General features: G+C 42.6%; 1 protein-coding gene across 10 annotated transcripts in view; it reads left to right on the forward strand.

The window, feature by feature from the left end:
• ZMIZ1 (zinc finger MIZ-type containing 1) overlaps positions 1 to 23,010 on the forward strand; it is a 423,333-nt gene that overhangs the window by 304,684 nt on the left and 95,639 nt on the right. For 7 of the 10 annotated variants that reach the window (XM_040320615.1, XM_040320609.1, XM_040320608.1 and 4 more), the window contains 2 exons: positions 3,082 to 3,207; positions 4,909 to 5,014. In XM_040320615.1, the coding sequence (XP_040176549.1) occupies positions 3,082 to 3,207; positions 4,909 to 5,014 (232 nt within the window). The remainder of the gene's footprint in view (positions 1 to 3,081; positions 3,208 to 4,908; positions 5,015 to 23,010) is intronic. The other 3 variants (XM_040320617.1, XM_040320611.1, XM_040320613.1) reach the window with 1 other exon arrangement.

Here is a 23,010-nt window from a genome sequence, read left to right on the forward strand (position 1 = left end):
CACCATATACATATACCAGTGTTTGGTCACTACATGGGTGTGGCTGTGCATGAGTTTATGGTCTGAATTGGGCTAAAAAAATGTATGTACATGTATTAAAAGAGAGAGATTTTTGCTTTGTTTCTGGTGTGTTACAAACCAAGTTCTTTATAGGCTGACGGAGCGTTAGAGGTGGTATGTAGTCTATTTTTCAAAAAATTGTAGGTTATATAATCTAAACATTCACAATAGGATTTTGGAAGATATATTCAGGTTGTAGTTTCAGTAAAGAGTACTAATTTGATATACCGGTACCTAAATAATATATCTGTTTTGTGTGTTGAGCCTGAGCTACCTAAAGGTCCTGTTCACACACTAAAAGGTTTGCATAGCTGTTCATCCAGCAACACTTCTGGTACATGGTTCTGTGTGAATAAGACTAACTTGAATGTTCTCCTATTTGTTCTACAGGTCTAATGTTACTCATTCTTAAAGAAAAAGAATGGTTTGGGAAAATGCCACAATATGGCTTTTAGATGAAGCTGAGGGTCATGAGCAAATAATTATTTTCTATAACCCATAGGCCCCTTTCACACTAGCAGACCGATTGGGTCCGTCTGTCAGTTTTTAAGGCGGACCCTCCTGTCTCCTACATGGAGCGGCGGGTGTAAATGGACCTGTCCACTTACACCTGCCGACATCCGGTGGATTGGATGGCAGTCGGGTGTAAATGAACATGTGGTCCGTATATCTGACCGCCCATAGAGGAGAGCGGGCTGTTTCCTGCAGAGCGGACACACACCAGCCATCCGCCTGCTTAGGGGTGATCAGCAAACAGATTCCTCTGCTGAGCAGGCAGACTCCAACGGAGCCCATCCCATGTGTAAGGGACCTTTTAAAGCAATTGTAAACCCCTCACCTTGTAAAACAACTCATTCAATTTAAAATAGAAATTAAAGGCAAAACAATTGTGTATAAATATAGTAAACACTTTTTTTTTCACTTTATTATTGGTGATCTCATACCCTCTGTTCTCAGCTGCATAAGAGCTGGGGGAGGAGAAGCAGCGGCACATTGATCTTCCCAGTGAAATGCTATGCAGGGATTGTGTCAGGATAAGTCTGGCGAGCAGGCTTCCAGCAGTTCCCAGCATAGCTAGAGAATTGACCACAGTGTGTTCCCCTGTTGTGATCAGTTTTTAATGGGAAAGCAGAGAGACCAATAGTTTCACACAAATAAAACAATACAAAGAGAACAGGATATTTTACCATACAAGTACATGGTACAGTAGGCACATAGGATTATGAAATAATGGGTTTTCATAATCTTTAAAGCTGATCTTCACTTTCTCAACCAATATTGACAATTTTTTTTATCCTAAAGGGGTTGTAAATTTAGAAGGTTTTTAACTTAATTCATTCTATGGTTTAAGATAAAAAGCCTTCTGGGTGCAGCAAACCCCCTTGGCCCCCCAATACTTACCTGAGTCCTATCTCTGTCCAGCAATGTCTACGAGTGTCTCAGGCATCCAGGACTCATCCTCCTGATTGGCTGAGACAAGGCAGAGGCGCCATTGGCTCCTGCTGCTGTTAAAGTCTGTTAGCCAATTAGGAGAGGAAGGGACGGGACTTAACTGCAGCTTCGTGTCTGAATGGACACAGGGAGCTGCAGCTCGAATCGGGTGCCCTCATAGCAAGCTGCTTGCTGTGGGGGCACTCAACAGGAGGGAGGGGCCAGGAGCACAGAAGAGGCACCCGAGAAGCAGATGCAATGTAGTTCTTCTTTAACTACAACTTGTTGCTATAATGCAGAAGCTTAATGCTTTCAAATTTGCCATATCCACACAGAACAGATGTACAACCATTTTTAATAGACAAATATTAATGCAAACTTTACATTAATGCACCTTGTTGGACATCATGGGACAGCTCATACTGAACAGTGACTTTCTCATTTCAACAATATCGCAGTACGGATTGAAATTAGGGAAAGTTTGTAGCCAATTAAGAAAAGTCCTACAAGCAAATTCAACAATGGATTTCACCTATGTGCTGTTTATAGTATCCTAGTCCTTGATGTTCTAGACAAACCCAATGATCTAATAGGTCATGGGATCTGCCGTTATCTAGGAAAAGGAGAGACTTGGTGTAGCAGACAAATGTTATCTGCTTTAATATACTCTGGAATGTTGTGTAGTCTGTGTGGGCAGAGTCACATGACTGATTTGTAGAGCCAATCTGCAGACATTAAGATGATCCCACACATCCTTTAGCATACCAGTGTGCCCAGGCAAGTTTTCTATTAGAAAGGCTAACACAAAGATCCATGTCTTGTTTAACTTTTCGTCACCCGTTTTGCCGGTTTCCACTGTAAAAAAAAAAAAAAAAAAAATACCTGACATCCTTTTCGACAAATGCTTATTACTACTAGATTGTAAGCTCTAATGAGCAAGGCATCTGATTCCTCTTGACCTGAGTTGTATTGTAACTGTATTTTCTCTTTCTATTTTGTAAAACACTGCTCAGACTGTTGGTGTTTTATAAAATCTGTATAATAATATTACATATTGATACTCCTACTTCGACAGAGTATGGGCCCGGAAAGGTCACTTTACAGCTTTTCCTCCAGTAATTGATTTGTGGACTTAAAGCAGTATTAAACCCAAATGTAAAATGTATTATATTGCAGCTGACCAATTCTTAGCTGTGATGGCTGCATTTTTTTATTTTTTTTATTTTTCCTGCGATTATTGCCAGCAGCTATAGCCGTTGCCAATAATCTCTTTGTGCTTTCCCGGCGCGAGGAACACAATAGCTCTGCAGCAGAGATTCCTGTGGTTGCAGGAAAGAAAATCCCACCATCTATGGCCGGCTTAAGGTTTGGGGATAGGAGGCTAGTTGTCACAAATTCACACTCACTGCTATTCCTCTTAAGATAAAGCTTGGGACTAGGTTATATGCTCAGTGCATGTTTTATACTTTTCTTTATGATAAAAACATATGTGTGGTAGTGGGATCTTTTGACTGCCATCTTATCTTTGTCGCTTGTCATGGACTGCTTGTAAGATTTTCTTCATACTTTCTTGTGTTTGTTTCCTTTCAGCACTTACAAAACCCAACAAACTTCCACAATGCAGCTACAGAGCTCTTGGACTGGTGTGGAGACCCTCGAGCTTTTCAAAGACCCTTTGAACAGAGCCTAATGGGCTGTTTAACGGTATGTTTGGCGGTATGTTTGGCGAATTATGTTCTCTTCAGTATTGTCATTCTATGTCTTGCTGCTTGTAATTTATCTCTGCCGTGATCTTCTTGGCCTTCAGGGAAATTTAGAAGGCAAGGTTACTAAGCTGGTATATTGACCAAACCAGTGGCGGCTGGTGCTCAAAAATTTTAGGGGGGGGTGCAAACGAAAAAAAAAAAAAAATTGCAGGCCCACTGTGCCCATCAATTGTCACCACTGTGCCATGCCATCAAACGCAGCCACTGTGCCATCAATTATCACCACTGTGCCATGCCATCAAATGCAGTCACTATGCCATCAATTCACACCACTGTGCCATGCCATTAAACGCAGTCACTGTGCCCATCAAACGCATCCAATGTGCCAGGCCATCAAACACAGCCACTATGCCATCAATTGTCACCACTGTGCCATGCCATCAAACGCAGCCACTGTGCCCCTCAATTGTCCCCACTGTGCATGTCACTGTGACCTTTAATTGTTGCCACTGTGCCCATTGATGCCTCTGTGCCCTTTGTCGCCTCTGTGCCCATTGTCGCCACTGTGCCCTGTAAAGTGCACTTACCTTTCTCCTTCCACGTCCCTTGATGTCTTCTCCCGCCTTGGTGACGCTTCAGCCAATCAGGTTACCGATAACCAGAATCGGTGAACCTGATTGGCTGAGACGGCCGTCAGTCTTATCCAAGGAACGCACCCCCTGTACGTTCCGAGGATAAGCATCCGGGAGACGAGGGCTGTACTCGGAAAGCCGCTGGCTCTGATAGGCACTTCCGCACAGCCAACCAGCTGGCGTTATTCTGGTAGTCGGCGCTCAAGGTCCGGCCACCTAAATAGACCAGCGGCAGCTGGCAACAATAACGTACATTCATGCAATGCATGAATGTATGTTATTTCAGTGGCGGTGCGGAGCCAGAGGGGGCGGCGCTCCAGCGCCCTCTATAGACGGACCGCCACTGGACCAAACTAGTTTACTGCTTTTGTTTGTTTGTCAATAACTGTTTCACTAGACTAATAGTAAAACAATTAGCACACTGGCACCCCTTTAAAACCCTGACACCCTAGACTGGGCTCATTTTGTCCTTTCCATAAATTCAGGCTTTAGAAGTTATTTTCTCACATGACAAGATCGGTGCCAACCATATAATGTTGGTCAGTTAAGAAGTTCTCCTCCTTTTACAATGTTTTTCAGTAGTGAAGACCCCATTGCATTGGTGTTAAATAGATCATTGTGTCACCTGAAACGGGAGACGCTCTTATGGTTTTCTCCCACTGACTGTGTTGAGTGATTTCAGCACTGGGACTATAAATGTGCTGTAGAGAGAGTGGGTTATCGCTTTGCCCAGCAGTGCTTTCTGGACAGTTGTTTGTGTCGCTAATACCTTGACACCCAGCAGGAAACCCATGGCATGTGTCCCAGGGGTTGAGGTCTAGTGGTACCAGGGTTAATCCGCTTTATTTAAGCAGTGTCTAGAAACTCAGCCCTAATAGCAAGTTTACACCAAGTTCTTCTGCAGGATGAATGTTGGTCATCCTGTGCTGGCCATAATGTCATTCATGCACGTTGTGTGGCATACGGTTAGCTCACTTTGTATATTTGCATTCTGTACTTTTCTACATTTTGAACATTGTAGAAGGTTGACAAACATCATATTGATTTCTCTGTTGAGATAATTTTCCTCCATCCTGCAGGTGGTTAGCAGAGTAGCAGCACAGCAAGGCTTCGATCTGGACCTTGGATACAGACTCCTAGCTGTATGCGCAGCCAACAGAGACAAGTTCACCCCCAAATCAGCCGGTAGGAAGCATGCAATTAATATTTACGCTTTTTTTTTTTTTTTTCTTCTTAACAAACAGGAGATTGTCTACTGAATGCAGTGCTCCTCACAAGCCAGGGCCTGCAGTGTATATTATTTGCACATTGTTGCTTAGCAACGGTTTACTATGGTGGTTACCTGCCAGATCTGCTTTCTTTCTTAACTCTTTACTAAAATGACCCTCTGACAAACATGTAATGTTAAAGTGTTCACATCTGTTGTAAGCAGGTTTTTCCCTGTGGAGAGTGAATACGGGTTCAGTCAGGGCTTGTGTTTGTAACATCCAATCTACAAATGAATAGGCCTCAGTGAGCTTGTATTGTATGGGGTGTGGTAACTTTTACTGAGACACCTGTGGTCCGTTCTCTGTACACAAAAAGCAATACGGTTTCAGTTTTCTTGGGGTTAAACAGACCTTCATTTTTAAGCACCAGCCAGTACATCTCTGTTGCTCCTCCTTAGTATGGACTAGTGGAAGGTTAGCATCTCGCTCCAAGGGTTTCCACACTCACCGCCAAGGAGCCTTTGAGGTCAGCTGTCTCTGTAGTGATTTATGGCTTCAAATTATGTCTGGAAAATAAGGAAAGGAAAAAAAGCTTTCTGTGTAATTTTGCCATTGACCTGCCATCCCTGTGTATGTTCTAGTCACAAATCAGAGGAAGGAGTTCATACATGCTGTGAATGAGTCATTAGGACCTCACTGCCAGCAGAAGCATTTTGTATGCACATGGTGCTGGTGAGCCCTGCTGAACTGGATCCAGCCCAAGTTATGCAGACAGTGTAGTTGCCTTGTTATAGCTGCGCGGGGTGAATAAATCCTACATGTTGCTACAGTATAGCTCCTGGCCAGCCTAGCCGATGGAGAGAGGAGACGTATGATTGCGAGAAATTAGCAATACTTACAAAATAGCGATTATAAGTATATGTTTTTAATATCAATATTGTATATATTGCTACGTTCTCTTATAAACGCATTTCCCCTCAGCCTCAGTAAGCTCCGCTTACAATTTCCACACATTTAGCTTCGAGTTACTCTCCTCTACATATTCCTGAATTTCTCTAATGTTGGCTCAAATTTCAGCAGGGCTGAACACAAGAAACTTTAACGTGTATATCTAGCCTTAAAGATCAACCCCAGGCGGATAAAAAAATGTATTCTTTGCAGTGGGGCTGTGCCTGCACTTCGAGTGTTTATGGCTCATTTTTCCTAGGGGAGAGGAGAAACCGTTTTACTTAACTGATCTTCTGCTTCTCTAGCTGGCTGTCCTCCCCCCATGATCAGGCGGGGTGGGGGGGGGGGGGGGGGCTGTCCCTCAGTGCCCTCACACCCAGAATGGGGCTATGGACCCGGCTCTGGTCTTAATGACGTCGGGACCCTTGACCAGTGAAGTGTGGGGGTGCAGAGGCTGCAGGGACCAGTCTAGCTGCTGGGAAGAGCGGAGGATTAGGGTATATCTCCTTTTATTGTTCCTCTACATATAAAAAAAGCAATTAACCTTTGCAATGCAGGCACAACCCCACTACATAGGATCATTTTTTAATTGCCCAGAGTTGGGCTTTAAGCTTGTCGCACAGGTATAGATTTCTTTCATTCAGCCTGCTTGCTGATCAAAATTTGTCTGGTTGATTTTAGTCCAGCTCACCTTGCTTCCCTGCATTGCTTATGCCCCTTTATAGGTGGTACAATGGTCCCAGCCTACTGACCTTTCAGTGTGATTGTAGGTGGGAGAACCAAAAGAAATAAGATAAAGAAGATAAAAATAAAACCATTCCATCATCTTTTCCCAATCAGTGTCACAGATTTTAAACGTATTGGCCTTGCGTTTAATAACCGTAAATAGTGCAACAACCTATATTTCAAATTGACTTTGCCAAGGGCAGGCCAGTACAAGATGGATTTTGATTGGTTGTGATGAGTTACTGCACTTTAAATGTAGCCTTTACTGAGAGGTATATTTATAATTGGAAGGCGTTATACTATTTAGTAATATTGCATACCATCACCCATTTAAAAATTGTATAATGCCTGCAGTATTATATGGAGTTTTGCTTAAAACAGCTGATTGGTATAGAGCAGGTCATGTGACTGGGATTTCTTCCTGACTTTTTTTTTTTGTATTTTTTTTTTTTCCACACAACTTCCTTTTATTTTAATTGTGCTCTGCTGGCATTGGGCTCACAAAGCCGGCAGGGGCATACAACACATTTTCAAAGCATTGCTGACTTCTACTCTTTGGCTATCATGCTTGACCAAATATTTTGAAAGTATTGAGATCTCTTTCTTAAAACCACCAAAAAATTATAAAATCCCTGACAGAATATTTAAAACTAAAAAAGCTACTGCCATAAAACCAGAGATTCTATGGAACGTCTGTATATAAGGTGGTTATCAGGGACCAGCTTATCCAACTAATCCTTCCAAATTAGAAACGGTCCAATGCTACTACCCAAATATATCTAACTAAATCTTTGCCTAGCATCCCAGACCGAAAGCAAATCCAGTGGACCAAAAACAAGCAGGCTACCGGTATGGATGTCTTTTCGTGGATGATGTTCCCTGTTTTTGAACAAACCTAATCATGCAATACCTATTTATGCTCCTAGGTAAACCCCAGCTCTTTTCTGATTTATCCATGTAGATAAATAACAAATGCCACGCTCTGAATATTTCCTTATCCCATTGAATCCATTCTCAGCTTTACGTCTTCTTTCCTATTCCACTGCAAATCTACTTGGGGATCTACATCACCACCTCCTATGTAATGTGATCAGCTAACTACCCTGCTCACCTACTACAACTCTGTCTGCTTACTAAATAGTGGAAAAATTTGCTGTTTTAAATATTTTTTTTAGAAAAAGATCACATTTAGTGGCTGGGACGTATCGTGGCCGTCTAACTCACCCTCCCTGTTAAACTAGTGTAACCCTTCTGAGTGCTCCCCGTCAAAATCCTTGCGCATATATACTGCATATTTTGCAAAAACTATTACAAAATGTAATGTTGGGCAACACCAAACCATACATAACATATAAAATACTATATCGACAAAGACAGTGCAGTGTCCCGTCAGTCCCACACATAGCAAACTATTACATAGCTGTACAGATCGACCAGTTTTCACACTACAACTACCCATTCACTTTGGGTATTTCTGAAAGCCCTAGAGACTAATCTGATATCAGTAGAAACCACACTATGAATTTGTCCTCAAGCACATTATGCACCCCATAATCTGTTACTCTGTACAGGTGTAACATATTCTAATATATTCAGGTAAACTGATGTTCCACTTATGCCCTGCTTGCTATACTGATAAAACAACCCCATGTTCGCATTAGTTTTAACAGAAATAGTGTATTTTCATTGGTGAATGACACAGGGTCACTATAAATATATATGCAGCCTGGTAACACTTGAAGGAGTCATCGGCTGTTACTCCTCCTCAAAGATTCTATGAGGCCACAGCATCTGAGATCTTCCAGTATCTGCAAGTCAAAAGCTTTGTTACCTAAATTCTCAGCAAAACTTCCTCATACGCCTTAAAGACTCCTCTTTTAGAGGCATAATTTCTGCCATTTATAACTTGCTCTTAGAAGGTCATGCCCCTAAACCCCTCCTGTATGTGGGGAGAGCCTTGGTGGCTGTTTGAATCAGGAGGACTGGAAACAAATCTGGCGAACCACAGCTCCTTGCTTCATCGGTGCAATCAATCTAACGCTAATCTGAACATGCACTGGTATATGGTTCCACAATCCACATCACCTGGCAAAATTTGTCTCCGCCACCTCTAGTTTGTGCCTCAGAGGATATCACACCCTACCAACGAGTTTGGGCTGTCTGGATCAAACACCATCTCTCCAATGACTTTGGCTGCTCATAGCTAGATCTTTTATATATTGCACCTTGGTGGCATTCCATACCAATAGGGCCCACAACTAGGACCCACTCTGTGTTACCCCTCCTCCTTTATCCAAACTTTTCCTGTTACTTTCCCCCGCCCAGTCGTCGTCCTCCTCCTACATCATCCATCATCCCACTACCAGACTTAGTCCAGGAGAGGTCCAGACCATACTTCTGTAAGGAAAACGCTTGCCTTTTTAGGATAAATGTTAGACACAACAAGAAACTCTGTTAATGTATGTCTTGTATTCTTTAAAAGTGTCTTTTTAATAAAAACGTATTGAAACAAAGTTTGTAGGTCAGGAGTCTTGGCTGCAGTTGCAGTTGCAGCTGCAGTTGCTACATACTTGTTCAGGATCATCATATCAGAAAATATGAAATCGGATAATTCAGCTTGACAGACATTTTTAGAATTAATTTAGCAGTGACCGTCTATATATTTCTCCTATGACGGGTCAACAGAGTTGTTGCACTGCGACAACATGGGCAGAGCACAAGTTTGACTTTTGTCTGGAAGTGTAAGCAGATTATTAGCACGATGGTGTGGTGTGTTCTGCCCATGTTCACACTGAAGCTGTGGTGGAGGTCTTCTATCAGCTCTATCAACTTTCCCCTGCATTGATTTATACTTGGACTGTCACTTTATACCATTTGAGCGCTGCACTATTTATTTACATGTTTTTGTTTGCTGATTTCACAGACTGTGCTAGCTGCTTTTTCATATAATACATTGGTTCACCTTTAGTTAGCACAGATATTTGTTCACATTGTTTACAGAAATGAATGAATGCCCAAGCGCTTGACAGGTTACCCGTGTCTGCATGTGTGGCCTTAAAGTGCAGTAATAGAAATCGCTTCAATAATTCCTTACAGCAGCCAATCGCATTCATACATTAAAATAGTCAAACTTGGCTTTGAAAATGACAGTTTCTATGATTGGTGGCTGTGGGTAAATAAAGCTTAGGTGATCCATGTGTGGAACTTGCAGTTCCACTGATAGTTAGATTGAATGGTGAAATGTGGCTGAGTAAAGGCTTCCTCCCTTATACATATAAGCCTAGGATTCCTCCCCAATACATATAAGCCTAGCATTAAAATGAATGTTTTTGAAAACAATGCAGAGGCATAAAGAGAGTCTCTAAATCTGGTGAGGCGGTTGAAACCGCATTAAAATACAGAAGTCCATCTAACCTTGCCCTATGTGTCAATTTTCCCTATGCAATTATCAAAGCATTTCTTTCTGTAGGCGGTATCTGTATTTAGTGTTCCTTTCTTCCTTTTTAATGTGTTGTACAAAGAAAGTCTTGCTCATTTAGCAGAACGCGGTTGGTGACTTCAGTGGTAAATAGTGTCAGTTATGTTCGTACATATGAAGGAATGAATAGGTTTGGTTAGAGCTTATGTGTATAAACTGCTTGAGGGAAAAGTAGGAAAGCTGGGTTTTAATGGGAATCTTTTTCTATGCTGCGGTTATCCATTTTCCAGGAATAGTACCACTGTTTGTATTCATCCCTTTTATTGGTAGTATTCAGCAAGGCATAAAATTGATATGCAGGATCATCTTGAAAGAAATGTTTGCTTTAGTGTTGACTGCCAGTGGAGAATATAGGATTAAAAATGACTGTTTTGAGGATGCAACCTTCTAGATACCTTTTTTGTTGCTCAAATTGGGATAGGAATGAGGGAAGTTTGCGCCAGTTACCCTCAGGAATTTTTTTTTGGAGTTCCTGTACATTATTATATATAGTCAATCCCGATTAATAAAGTAATACATATGTGAAAGAATTTATAACCGTACTCGAGGCAAATACACAGCCAAAATAATTGTGTGCTGCAGGGCAGTGAATGACCCGGCCCGCAGGTGATTGGACTAAAAAGGAGAACAACTTTGAAATTTAGATAAAGGCGAGTTCAGAGAATGTTCAAATGCGTGACTTTGAAGTTCGGATAGAGATGAGCATGGAGGATGGCCAAATTCCTCTCTATTGACCACCTTCTGAAGATGCTAGTGGCGTGCCAGTTTGTGACTTCAGTACTTTTAGGGTCTGATACTAATTTAAAAACAAGCATGCAGACCAAGAAAGTTTGGGTGGAGTCAGAGCAAATAATCTGAACATTTGTTCCATGTCATTGACCAAGAAATTACTGAAGTATTTGGATCAGCATGACAGCCAGAGAACCTTCGTTATTAGGAAAGGTTACCAACATGCGTACCTTTTATACTAAGGTGTCCTTTGATGCACTATTAAAAAAACAATATAGTCAATCTTTTTGTTAGAGGTCATAATGGATACAAAAGAGCTCTGCAGTGCATCGGTCAAATGTTCCATCATTTAGTTGTGTTTGCTTATCAAGTGCCAGTGACTTTACATCTAAGTAGGTTCGCTTCACTAAAGGTGAGAATTGTCTGCATATGTCATCAACTACCTAGACACATGGGTGTGTGCCTGAAACGAAATGCAAATCCCATCATCCTCTCTGGCAATGAATAGGGTTAAAATGCCCCAGAGAGCAAGTTGAGTGGAGAAATGGGAGGGTTGGTAAGGAGGGACAGAGGCCATCTGGATAATTGGGCGCAGATGTACTCCTGTGTAAACCTAACACCAAGAGTTCCAGACTCGTACCCACTGAGCCAAACCCAACCAATTAATCTCTGCAAGGTAATTACTTTCCCATCAGAGAGCGGGGGTTTCATAGGCTGCTCCTGCACTGGAGTGTGGAGGTGTGAGTGACCACGCCAGACAGTCCATAAACTACCTACAATGTCATCACATTTAGGGATGGGCCCCCAAAGCTCTCCTCTCTCTGGTCCGATGGCACATTTTCTCCTGTTTGTTTGCTCTGAAAGTCTCCAGGAATTTCAGGGATGGGGGAGGGGGTCTCCAGAAGGTGATTTACTGAGGAAAAACACATGATTTTGCTTTCAGAGAATGACTGGCCTTTTATCAGCCCCCTTCCCCGAAGAATGAACAGGTTAACCCTTTCTGATCCTGTAGAATGTTTTTATTCTCCATTTAGAACTTTTTACATTATTAGTATCAGATTATTATTATTTTTTTATAGAGATACAGATATATTTTTCAAACATTTTCCATGTCTATTTATATTTATAACAATATAGCACAGGTAGGGTCTTTCTGTACAGCTGCATCGATAATCACTGCTATTACTGCGGTTAAAGGACATGACCATGTGCATTTGCCTTTACATGTTTTTAAATGTTTCAGGATTTTTATTGTTTAAAAAAAAAAAAAAAAGACACCTTTGATAGATAAAGCAGGATCTGTGACTACTCTGATTCTGCATAAGACTATAAGACTAAATTCACATTGAGCATGAGCTTCTTCAAATATTTTGGAGCATTTTAATGTGCTTGTGTGCACATTTTTCAGGCATATTTTGGCTTCAGTATATTTGACTTAGGCAGTGGAAAGTTGGTTATTAGGAAAAGGAAACACAAAGAAATTGGACAATATATGTGTTGCATGCGCATGTAGGTATTTTTCTGGTGCTTCTATTGAAGTCCATAGGGACCAAAAAAAACTTGACTCTGCCTCGAAGATACCCATGTAAGTTTTCAAGCTTCAGGCTCCATGCACACTAGCATTTTTAATAAGCTCAAAAAAATCTAGAAAAAAATGCTGAATGAAAAATGCTCATAATAGCATTTTTGTAGCCCCCCTTTTTTTCTTTAAATATTGAGATTTTCACAATACAAGAAGAAATGCATAACCTTTTAACCTAGAGCTCAACAGCCCTGATTCATAATCGTGAAAAAAGTATAAAAGCAAACTCCGAACATGGGTAAGGGAAGGAGCACAGGGGGAGGGAGAAGGGAATGGGAAAGGTGTCAGGGGAGGTATATTTACCCGTAAACAAAGGTATGGCATAACATGTCAAAGTGAACATTGCTACCTTCAGGAGTGGAAGCAACGTTTGGTGTACCTGAGTGGTGATCTTAGAGCATAACATAACGACAATATCAACAGAAGAGGCTACCTGTTGTGGAGAAAAGATCTTGGGTCGTTTAGTAGCTTTTAGAAGCATTGAGAAGTTTATTGGAGCATTAGCATTTTATTAGCGTTTCTGCAGTACATGAAGAAAAATAAAAAGCAAAAAAAAGCTGTTAGTAGCTTTTAGGAACATTCAGCGTTATTTTTTTTTTCTGCTGGAAAAACTCCAAGAAATTTTACAAAAAAAAAGATTTATGCTCCTAGAAGCTGAAGCTCAAAAAATGCTAATCGCCTAAAGTAGTGTGCGTGAATACATAGGATAACACTATTTAGCTTCTAAGCGCAGGGGAAAAAATGCTAATGCCAGGTCCTAGGAGCTTACAAAAAGTGTGCATGGTGCCTTACAACACATTGTTGGGTTGTAATCAGGCATTGTTGAACATTATGGAAAACTTAATATTGAATGTGAATGTGCTTCGGGGAACATACTTCAGATTGCTCAGGTGTGAACTGGACCTTGGTCATACCATATGATTGGCATTGTGTAGAGGTGAGGTAGGCAGCAATTCACAGTTTTGAGGATCTAGGGCAGGGGTCTCAAACTGGCGGCCCTCCAGCTGTTGCAAAACTACAAGTCCCATGAGGCATGGTAATACCGACAGTTACAAAAATGACTCCCTAAGGCAAAGGCATGATGGGAATTGTAGTTTTGCAACAGCTGGAGGACCGCCAGTTTGAGAACCCTGATCTAAGGTAACGAATGCCAACATCTGCTACTCATCCTTTACAATGAATATTGGTATGGCAAATGGTGTTGCCCAATGAATACATAGCACAGAAATGTGTTCTATTGGCAGTAAGACGAGCAACAGTCTGCCCTACTCAGCAAGGGCTTTCTTGTCTGTTGATTCAAGGAAAAGTTGTTCCTATGTTACTAACCGCAATACATTTTCATTGACAAACACAGAAGTGTGAGGTGTGCAGTGCTATGACCTGAAAACCGTGAAATCGCTGCTCTTGAGACGTAGCGTCTGTGCAAAGTAAGCTGTACAGATGGAGCTGTCAAACCTCCAGCCTGTGTCATTTACCAAATAGTGGTGCTCTTACTATTTTTTACTTTAATACTAAACTTAAAATCCGTTTTAAAAGCTTGTGCGGTTTTCTGTGCCCTCTGCCCACACTCTGCACAGTGCTGTAAATTATGTACACATCTCAAATGTGTGTTAATGTATTCAGGAGTTTGCTCATACACCTTGCTCAAAGTGCAGCCAGAGTAAATGGCATATACTGATATACAATTAATTTGTTGTGTGTTGTATCCTGCACGATGGACAGAACTCATTTCTATTTATTTTACCTTTTTACCAGTCATACACATGGATCATCTCAAAACAACCAGTTTGGGTGAAAGCCAGTTAAGTTACCAGAATAATGTTAAGGTGTGGCGGTAGATCGTGGTCCAAAGTATCCTGAGGAGCTGGCCAGGGGTATCTGGTAAAGCTCACATTTTCCATTGACAAAGAAAAGAGAAGGAGACAGGAGAGCCCTTATAGTGTATAGTGTAGTAGATACATTCAAAAACAAGAATGCAGTGCTTCCACAATAAAAGGAAAACATTTCAAAATGGACATACAACTGTTGAGGCTGCTGTCACCTAACTATAGGGAAACGTGACTTTCCTAGTGCGCGGATGGAGAAAACTTGTCTCCACACAGGGTCAGTCGCTATGCCTCGGGCATTCCCATCCTAGGTGCTGTAAGGGGGTTCTCAGGTGGGCGGACGAAGTAGTAGGGCAAAAAATAGCCCGCAGGTAGTTCAATTGGCAGAGGCACCCGATGAGGTTGTTTAAAGCAGCGGTCCCCATCCTTTTTGGCACCAGGGACCAGTTTTTGGTGTAGACAATTTTTTTCAGGGACAGTGGGACACTGTATGGCAAATGTGGAAGGTAGTTCTCAGTCTCACAACCCCCACTACACTGTAAAGGAGCATTGTGATAGAAAGGGGACTGCACTGTAATTATTACAGTTCCCCTTTATATCACTGTCCTCCCTGCAGTCCTGCCCCCCCCTCCCATCAGTCTTCTCCGCAGTAATGCTCCCCCATCACAGTCTTCCTTCCAGTCATGGCACCCCATCACAGTCTTCCTTGCAGACATGGCCCCCACATCACAGTCGTTCTTGCAGTCATGACCCCCCCCCCCAAATCACAGTCCTTATTGCAATCGTGCCCCCCCCCCATCAGTCTTCCCTGCAGTCATGCTGCCCTCCACCCCCCCATCACAGTCCTCCCTGCACAATGCCCATTTTAATCTCTGCCTCCCCTGCAGTGTCTTTACCTTTGGCAGGGCAGAGGCAGTTAGCAGCCTGTATGTATTCTCTCATGTCTCCTGATCAGCCGCCAATATTAGCCTATTAGCAAAGCAGGGAGCAGGAGCAGCTTCAGATCGGGACAGAGAGTGGGGGGACCTGCCAAACTTATATTAAGAAGCGGGTGAATACTCCCGCTGGCTGCCAAATGGCCTGCAGTGTGTGACAGGACTCTCCTCTTGCTGTGACAGTGGCCCACTTAACAGGCCATGGACCGGTATGCGTCTGCGGCCCAGAGGTCAGGGACCCCCAGGTTGAAGGATAGGCATGAGCCACCTGCTTTAGTAAAACATCTAGTTGCTTTATTTCACCAAATAAAACGTGTTTAGTGGCTTTAAATTGACACTTTTTCAGTTCAAGGTGATAAAATTGGTGTCATGTATCAGATTGTAATAAGATCCACTTGGGGAATATTCTTTGTTGGCCACTAGGTGGAACGTAGAGCTTTTGGCAGTGATGTCATCTAGGTGGATCACTTGTAGCTGTAGGAAATTAGGCAATTGGATGTTTTAGTAAAGCAGATGACTCCTGCCTATTCTTTAAACAACCTCATCAAGCGCCTCTGCCAATCGAACTACAAACGGGCCCCTTATGACCTTGCTCTTTCTACTACTAGTTAAGTTACGAGTATGTTTTTTGGATTAAGGAGGATATTGGAGCACCCAGGGGACACCCAAGCAAACATAAATAGAGCATACAAACTTTACGTAGATATTGGGATTGATCTACTAAAGAAAATCGGCTCCACTTTGCAAATGCAGTTGCACTCTTTTTTTCCCCCCCAGATCTTAGTGAATCATGTGCACGCAAAATGCATTCCCCCCCTTGCACCTGATTTGGTATTCTTTACAAAGTGAAGCGTCACCACATTCACTAAGCTCTGGGAAAACGGAGTACAAATTTGACTTGCCTTTAGAAAATTAACCCCATTGTCTTTAGGCTTGTATATGTGAAACAGATGCGTTTTGAACCCAGCCTTTAAACATGTCTCAAGACCTCAGTGCTGTGAGTGCTAAACACTTTACCACTAGGTTGCATCACAAACCCTCACCGGTTGATAGATTTAGCTTGCATTCAGTTCTCGTGTGTACTATAGTGAGCGTGTCACAGGGAGTTTAGGTTGTTGGCATGACAGTACTGACCTGCTTTGTTCATTTCTCTTGCATCTGGGATTACCTAAAATGGTCATCAGTTGTGGCCTTCGATGCCTAGCCACTGTAGCATGGCGTATTAGGTCAAATTCCCAGAAAGGTGTCTAGGGTGCGTATGGCATGCACACATTGTTCACAAAACAAGATAAAGAAGATACACAATGGTTGAATGAAAAAAAAAATCTGTACTTCAAAGAAAGGTCTCAGGGGGTAAATGCCATCATAGAATATTTTGGTTTTAAATTTTAAAAGTATCAAACAGATATTGAGCCGCCTTCATTACGCATTTACAGCGCTTTACCAGATAATTCGAAGAAGTGCCTATGTTGTTGCCACTGGCCCATATGAAAAACTCCTCCTAATACAATACTTCAGAAAGAAAAATGTCTATTCTCGCAAAAAATTAAGCCAACATGGCTACTACTTTTGTGTTCGTTCTCATAACCTGCAGTTGTTAGAAACCTGAAGATAGTGTTTGTAGTGCACAAAAGTACAGTTGAACTATCATGGCCAATGCCCTCATTTACTTTCCCAGAATGTGTGCTTTTGTAGACCGTGGGCTGGTGCAATGTAGTCAGGTGACCACCTTGTCGAAGGATATAGGAATTCAGTGATCATATCTGCTTCTTGTGTTTTCTTTACCATATTCCTCTTATTGGAAAGGTGGCACAGGTTCAACTGTAGCATTGGTTGTTTAACTCCAAATTGCCCCCTGAACCTGCATCTTTAGAATTTAGACACTCGTCTAACAGGACCATTATTTTTCATTCACTTAGCAAGTGCACAGATCAGTATGACCTTTTACTTGTTTACACAACGTGTAATGTCTACACTAAACTGTACTAAATGGCTGTTTGCACAGCCTTACAGTTTGTAAATATAGTTGGTTATGCACTGCAGAGATATTAGACATGCTATCTGTATATATACAAGCTTCAGAAAATTTCACATGTAGGTTTTATAGAGCAGATTGCATTATCATTCTGATATGTCCTTTTTAGGACTTGGGGCTCTTTCACATGGAGCGGGATCTGCTCCAATCAGCAGAGGATCTGTAAGCAGATCCCCCGATGAATCAGAGATGAACAGGAGGGATATCACTTCTTTTTTTTTTTGGACCTGGGCGGGCTCAGAAATAGGCAGGTTAAATGGAAACAGGCCTGTTTACTTGTCTAATAGAGCTTCATGGAACTTCTGTTCAGGTCTGCCTGAATAACAGACAGGCAGACCTGATTGGAAAACCAATGTGAAGGGGCCCATAAGTGTATATATTTTTTTACTGACTGTTAAACTGACTATGTTTCAATGAAAAATCAAACAATATTTTTGTTATATTTTACGATTACGAGTACATTACATTTTGTCTAATACCAAATCCCTGTAAGGCAGTCGTAAACTGGCTTAGCGGTTTTCTTCCCCAAGACATAAGACTCTAACAGGCTGAACCGGTGCTAGACTATTTTGCGCCAACTACTTGCACCCATCCCACCCCCCCTTCAAGAAAAATTATAAAACTTCATAATTAAAAGAAATTAAATAAAAAGTATTAAAACAGCCTGTAGTTTAGGTGACACGGCCTCACTTTATATCACCTGATATCCGTGATGTTTCTTTGGATGCTGGACTTTGTGTCATGCCCAGAAGGAGTCTGGCAGTATGCCGCACTAGGATCACAGAAACCTTGGTCTCTGTATGTCCTGAGTGCGGGGTCCTAACATCAACTCCAACATCCAGGGCCTGTTGCAGGGAGTGCCAGGCCTTCCTCTTTGAGGTGCTCCCAGTCGGGCAGGCTCCGTATGACTACCTGGTACCCTGCCAATACTTAATGCACTATGGACCATTGCTGCTAAGGTCACTACTGTGGCCATGTCATCTGCAGAGAAACACCCACTCCAGACCTGGTGGAAAAAGAGGAGGATAGCACCCACTAGGGCTCCCCCATGAACCACAGGGTTGATCGCTCCATTGAGAGCCTGCATTAGCGGTACCATCCATTGACGCGATTTAAGGCACACCCAGCAAAGGGAAGTGGATCTCTTGGACCATAATGGGTACATTCGTCTGCCCTACACGCAGAGAAACCGCCACAGTTGGTGGTGATGTGTGGGCCTTCAGCCCCTTGTGAGGGGATCGAGGAGTGGCCTGGGGCTTTGTGGGATGCCCATAAAAGTACTGCTGCGGAGGAGGAGCCGGAAGGATCTGTGGTTCAAGTTGCTTCACCTGCAACATCTTCCCCAGTCCCCACCACTGTTATGTCTGAGAGGGGCGCTATCACAAGGTCCCCAACACCTGGGAGAGCTGGCACCCTCCTTTATATGGAGTCAGACGAGGAAGGGGAGGAGACCAGCAGTGCCCCAGAGACCCCCAAATGCCCACTATGTATCATCAGCATGCACTTTCATTGCTGCATATTGCATTGGCCTCAATAGGAACAAATTACCGGGAGCGTGCTATACCGCGATAAATACGGTACATACACAATAGGCAGGTACAAGTCGTGGAGGCGTGTACAATACCAGCAGGATGTAGCCTTATGGCAGATGGTGTGGGGAAACCAGCGGAGTGTTGGGAAGCCGGCAGAGAGTAGGGACACCAGCAGCTGTGGCTGCGCCCTAGGTGGCTGCCCATTTTATTATTTTTCTATACAGTATACATAGGTTTAGGAGGATACCTTTGCAAATAAAACAGATAACTGCTGTTCCACTCATACATGACTTTTAGAATGGTTGTCCTTAATCCGGGATGAGAAGAGCAGTCTTCTTCCAAAGTACCAAACTTGTAGCATTTTTTTTTCAGTGCTGTGGAGCACATGTAATGAACCAGACTGATCTCTCTTCTGCATGCATTTTCCAAGTGACAATGACTTCTGATACTCATAAATGCACATTATTGTTCTCAAGGCTGCTCTCGCCCTATCCAGTTATTGCAAGGCATGTAGTAGATTCTGATGTCGCCCTGCATTTGTACACATTGGAGAACGGTTGTACACTCTTATCCTGATTTACTTAACGATGAAGTGAAGTGAACATAGGCCCTTATGTACTTAAAGCCCAATTACACCTTATGTTTAAAGAGGAACTGCAGTCTGCACACATAATTTGTAATAAAAACATCTTTGCCATTCTGAAGCTTCCCTCCAACCACTTTGAATATTATTTTATATATGCTGTGATTCTGTACTTGCCAAATATGTTTCAGAAATCTCCCTCCACGGAGTCTGGCTGCAACTATTTTAACAGTGGGCAGCTAAAGCTACTGCCTGGGTATACACAGAGGCACACCTCCAGCTCTACAGCCCTCATTGGCCCTTTTATGACTCACCCCCCCTCCCTTCATGTCAAACTCTCATGATAGAGAGAGCTGTGCATGATGCCATAAGCTTAGGCTAATGACGACAAGACAAAAAACAGGAAGTGGGCTGTATAAGATATTTTACTGGCAGATTTTTTTCACTATCCAACGTTAAAACAACAAGGGCAGAAGATTTAATAGATGGAAATTGAAAAAAATTACTGAAGTTTCATTTTAAATTTGCTAAATATACTCCCGGTGCATCAAAACAAATGGTGTCCATGTCTTAGTCTTTCTTTCCAAAGCAGCCACAGCCTAGATCAGGGGGCCTCCAAACTGTGGCCCGAGGGCCAGATGTGGCCCTTTGCTAGACTTTATCCGGCCCTCAGGACTTTATTCCTCCCACTGACATGTGGCACTATTCTTCCCACTGACTCCAACAAGGGGGCACTTTTTCTTCCACTGATACCAATGATGAGATACAATTACTCCTACTAATATGAGCAATACTCCTTATCCTACTGATCGCAAACTATGAGGCCATATTTATTCTCACATTTTCTACCCCGCTGGCCACAATCTGGCCCTCCTAAAGGCTGAGGAACAATAAACCTGGCCCTTTGTTTGAAAAGTTTGGAGACCCCTGGCCTAGATAGAAAAGCTTGTCATCATTCTGTTCACTTTCTCACTCTTGGTAAGCCGTAATCTCTCTTCAGAGGTCAGTTATGTCACCTAAGTAAGATCCAGAACTCTCCAATCAACAGGGGGAACATGAGCTTTGCTGATTGCAGAGCTATAGATTTGGCTCAGTAGAGGATGTGCCAAAAGCTCTGCAGAGAGGCCACTGTTTACACACACACACACACACACAGAGTAAATGCCCCATTGTGCAGCTGTTGGCAGGGGACAGAATTTTCTGTCGGAAGTTAGCTTTAGAAAGAAGGGACTCTTATGGCCTCTTTTACACCAGTGGACAACCCATTGTTCTTTATGGGGCGGTGGATGTGTCCATTTACACCTGCCTGCATCTGATATATGATCCGGGCAGCCAAAAACAGAGAGAAGGCGATCTGTTTCCCATCCATCTAGCGGATTGCATGACAGTCGGATGGAAATGGACAGGCTGTCCGTTTCCATCTTACTGCGGACTGTCTCCATTCTGCATAAGAGCAGACACGGACCTGTCATCTGCCTACTCAGCGAGGATCAGCGGACAGATCCCCCAATGAGCAGGCGGATCCACTTGATGGAGTCCGCTCCATGTGAAAGGGGCCTAAGACACCTTTTGTTGTTATGCACTTGGTATTTAGCTGATCTAGAACTGAGAGTTCAGTTGGGGTGAGATAAAGTGAAGCCTTCCTGATTTTCTGCACGTGATTGGATGTTCGAAGTGAACACAGCTTTAGCCTATGGCAATAATTACTTTTTTACTAAGAAATTTAACTATGTGTTGTCCATCATCACATTAGCAGAACACAAATATACCGCCCGCATCTGCACGTATACACGCCCTTTTATACTGGCAGCAGTGGGGCGGGGAACGTCTCATATGATTGGCTGCCCACAGTGACTCCTTCCATGTGGCATAGCTCAGGCAGGTTCAGACTAGTATCCAAACACACCTGAGCTCATCTCTTCTACTGACCATAAACCATTAAATCTCGTAGTATGAAAGATGTAATCGCCAGTCTTACTTTACTACACTCCTCTGTATACATTAGTAACATCAGGTCCAGGTTCACTTTATTTCGCCTCACTTTACCCTTCACTAAATCGGGGGCTTTAGGTATGGTTGACATTTGTGTTCCCAAAATGTAAGTGCGTTGGCCCTTGTGTAGTATTTCTATATTTTAGGACAGCTGAAATCAGATGATCAGTAGAAATCCAGCACAGAGCCTTAGAAAATACATTTTCAGTTCAATATGTGATAAGTTGACCCCTGCAGTGTAACTTGTCTTTCCCTAAACCACATGCTATGACATACAGATAAATGTAGGCTGAGATATTTCCAAGCAGGTTAAAAATATCCCCCAGATTAGAGTCTTGGAGGAGGGTGCTAGCCCAGCATGCCGGAGTATTTATATATCGGCTATTTGTAGTAAGCAGAAACTGACGAACTGGAAAATTTTAGCTGCGCACTAATTTCTTCTTACGTGTTAATTAAAAATTGCTTTTGGTGCCTCACAGGCCCATCAGAGATTTCTATGTAATGCGCTCTTATTAACTATCTACTTCCTATTATTATATCAGGTAAACATTTACAAGCAGAAGCTCCTGGTCTATCTCTCATGATTTGTATCTAGTTTCTGATCACACGGCACCATTGAATGTCTGCCTGGCACCTAATATGTAAAATACAATGCCAGGGAAGAGGTTTGGAAATACAATGGACTTGTTTATCTAATGAGCCTCTAAGATAACATCAGGTTTTTTAATAAGGTCAAGGGGCAATATGTGTAGAGCATTACCCAATAGCAATCAATAAGCAATTATTGTTTTAACCGTTCTGCCAGCTGTGATAAAAGGAAAAATCTTGGTCGCTATGAAATGTTCATGGATATTATACATGCTTTCCGGACATTGTACAATCAGATATATAAAGGAACATCTTTCTATACTGTGTAAGGTAGTAATGTGCGCGCTTCCAGACTGGTCAGCTGGTAATGGACAGTGCTTAGTGCTTGTGACCCTGGAATAGGAATAATTTGTTCCTGATGTGTGTAGCAAGCACATGATGTATCATAAGAGAAGATAGGTATGAGGCATGTTTGGCCACTAGGTGGCACTGTTTAATAATATTGTGTATGGTTTACTCTTATACAGCAGGCTATGTATGGGAGCTTTACTATAGTCATTTTTCTTGAGTGCATTAATATCGATAGTGATCATATTAACAGCACATTAAAAAGGACATATTCACCTGCCTACAAACGCAGTCTGGAAGATTGCAAGGAGAACCAAAACAATTTAATAATTTTCCTAAATTTTGTGTCAGTCATCCTGCCATGTCTGTGGTAGACTGCTAAGGCCCTTTTCACACTGTGGCGGTTTACAGGCGCTATTGCGCTAAAAAATAGTGCCTGCAAACTGACCCTAAACAGCGGCCGCTGTTTTTCCAGTGTGAAAGGCCGGGGGCTTTCACACTGGAGTGGTGTGCTAGCAGGACCGCTCCAAAAGTCCTGCTAGCAGCATCTTTGGAGCGGTGAGAGGAGCGGTGTGTTTACCGCTCCTCCACTGCTCATTCCAATTGAAAGCAATGGGAAACCGCAGCTATACCGCCGGCAATGCACCTCTGCAGAGGCGCATTGCAGGCGA

This window comes from Rana temporaria, chromosome 8, assembly GCF_905171775.1.
Source record: "Rana temporaria chromosome 8, aRanTem1.1, whole genome shotgun sequence".
Lineage (NCBI taxonomy): Eukaryota > Metazoa > Chordata > Amphibia > Anura > Ranidae > Rana > Rana temporaria.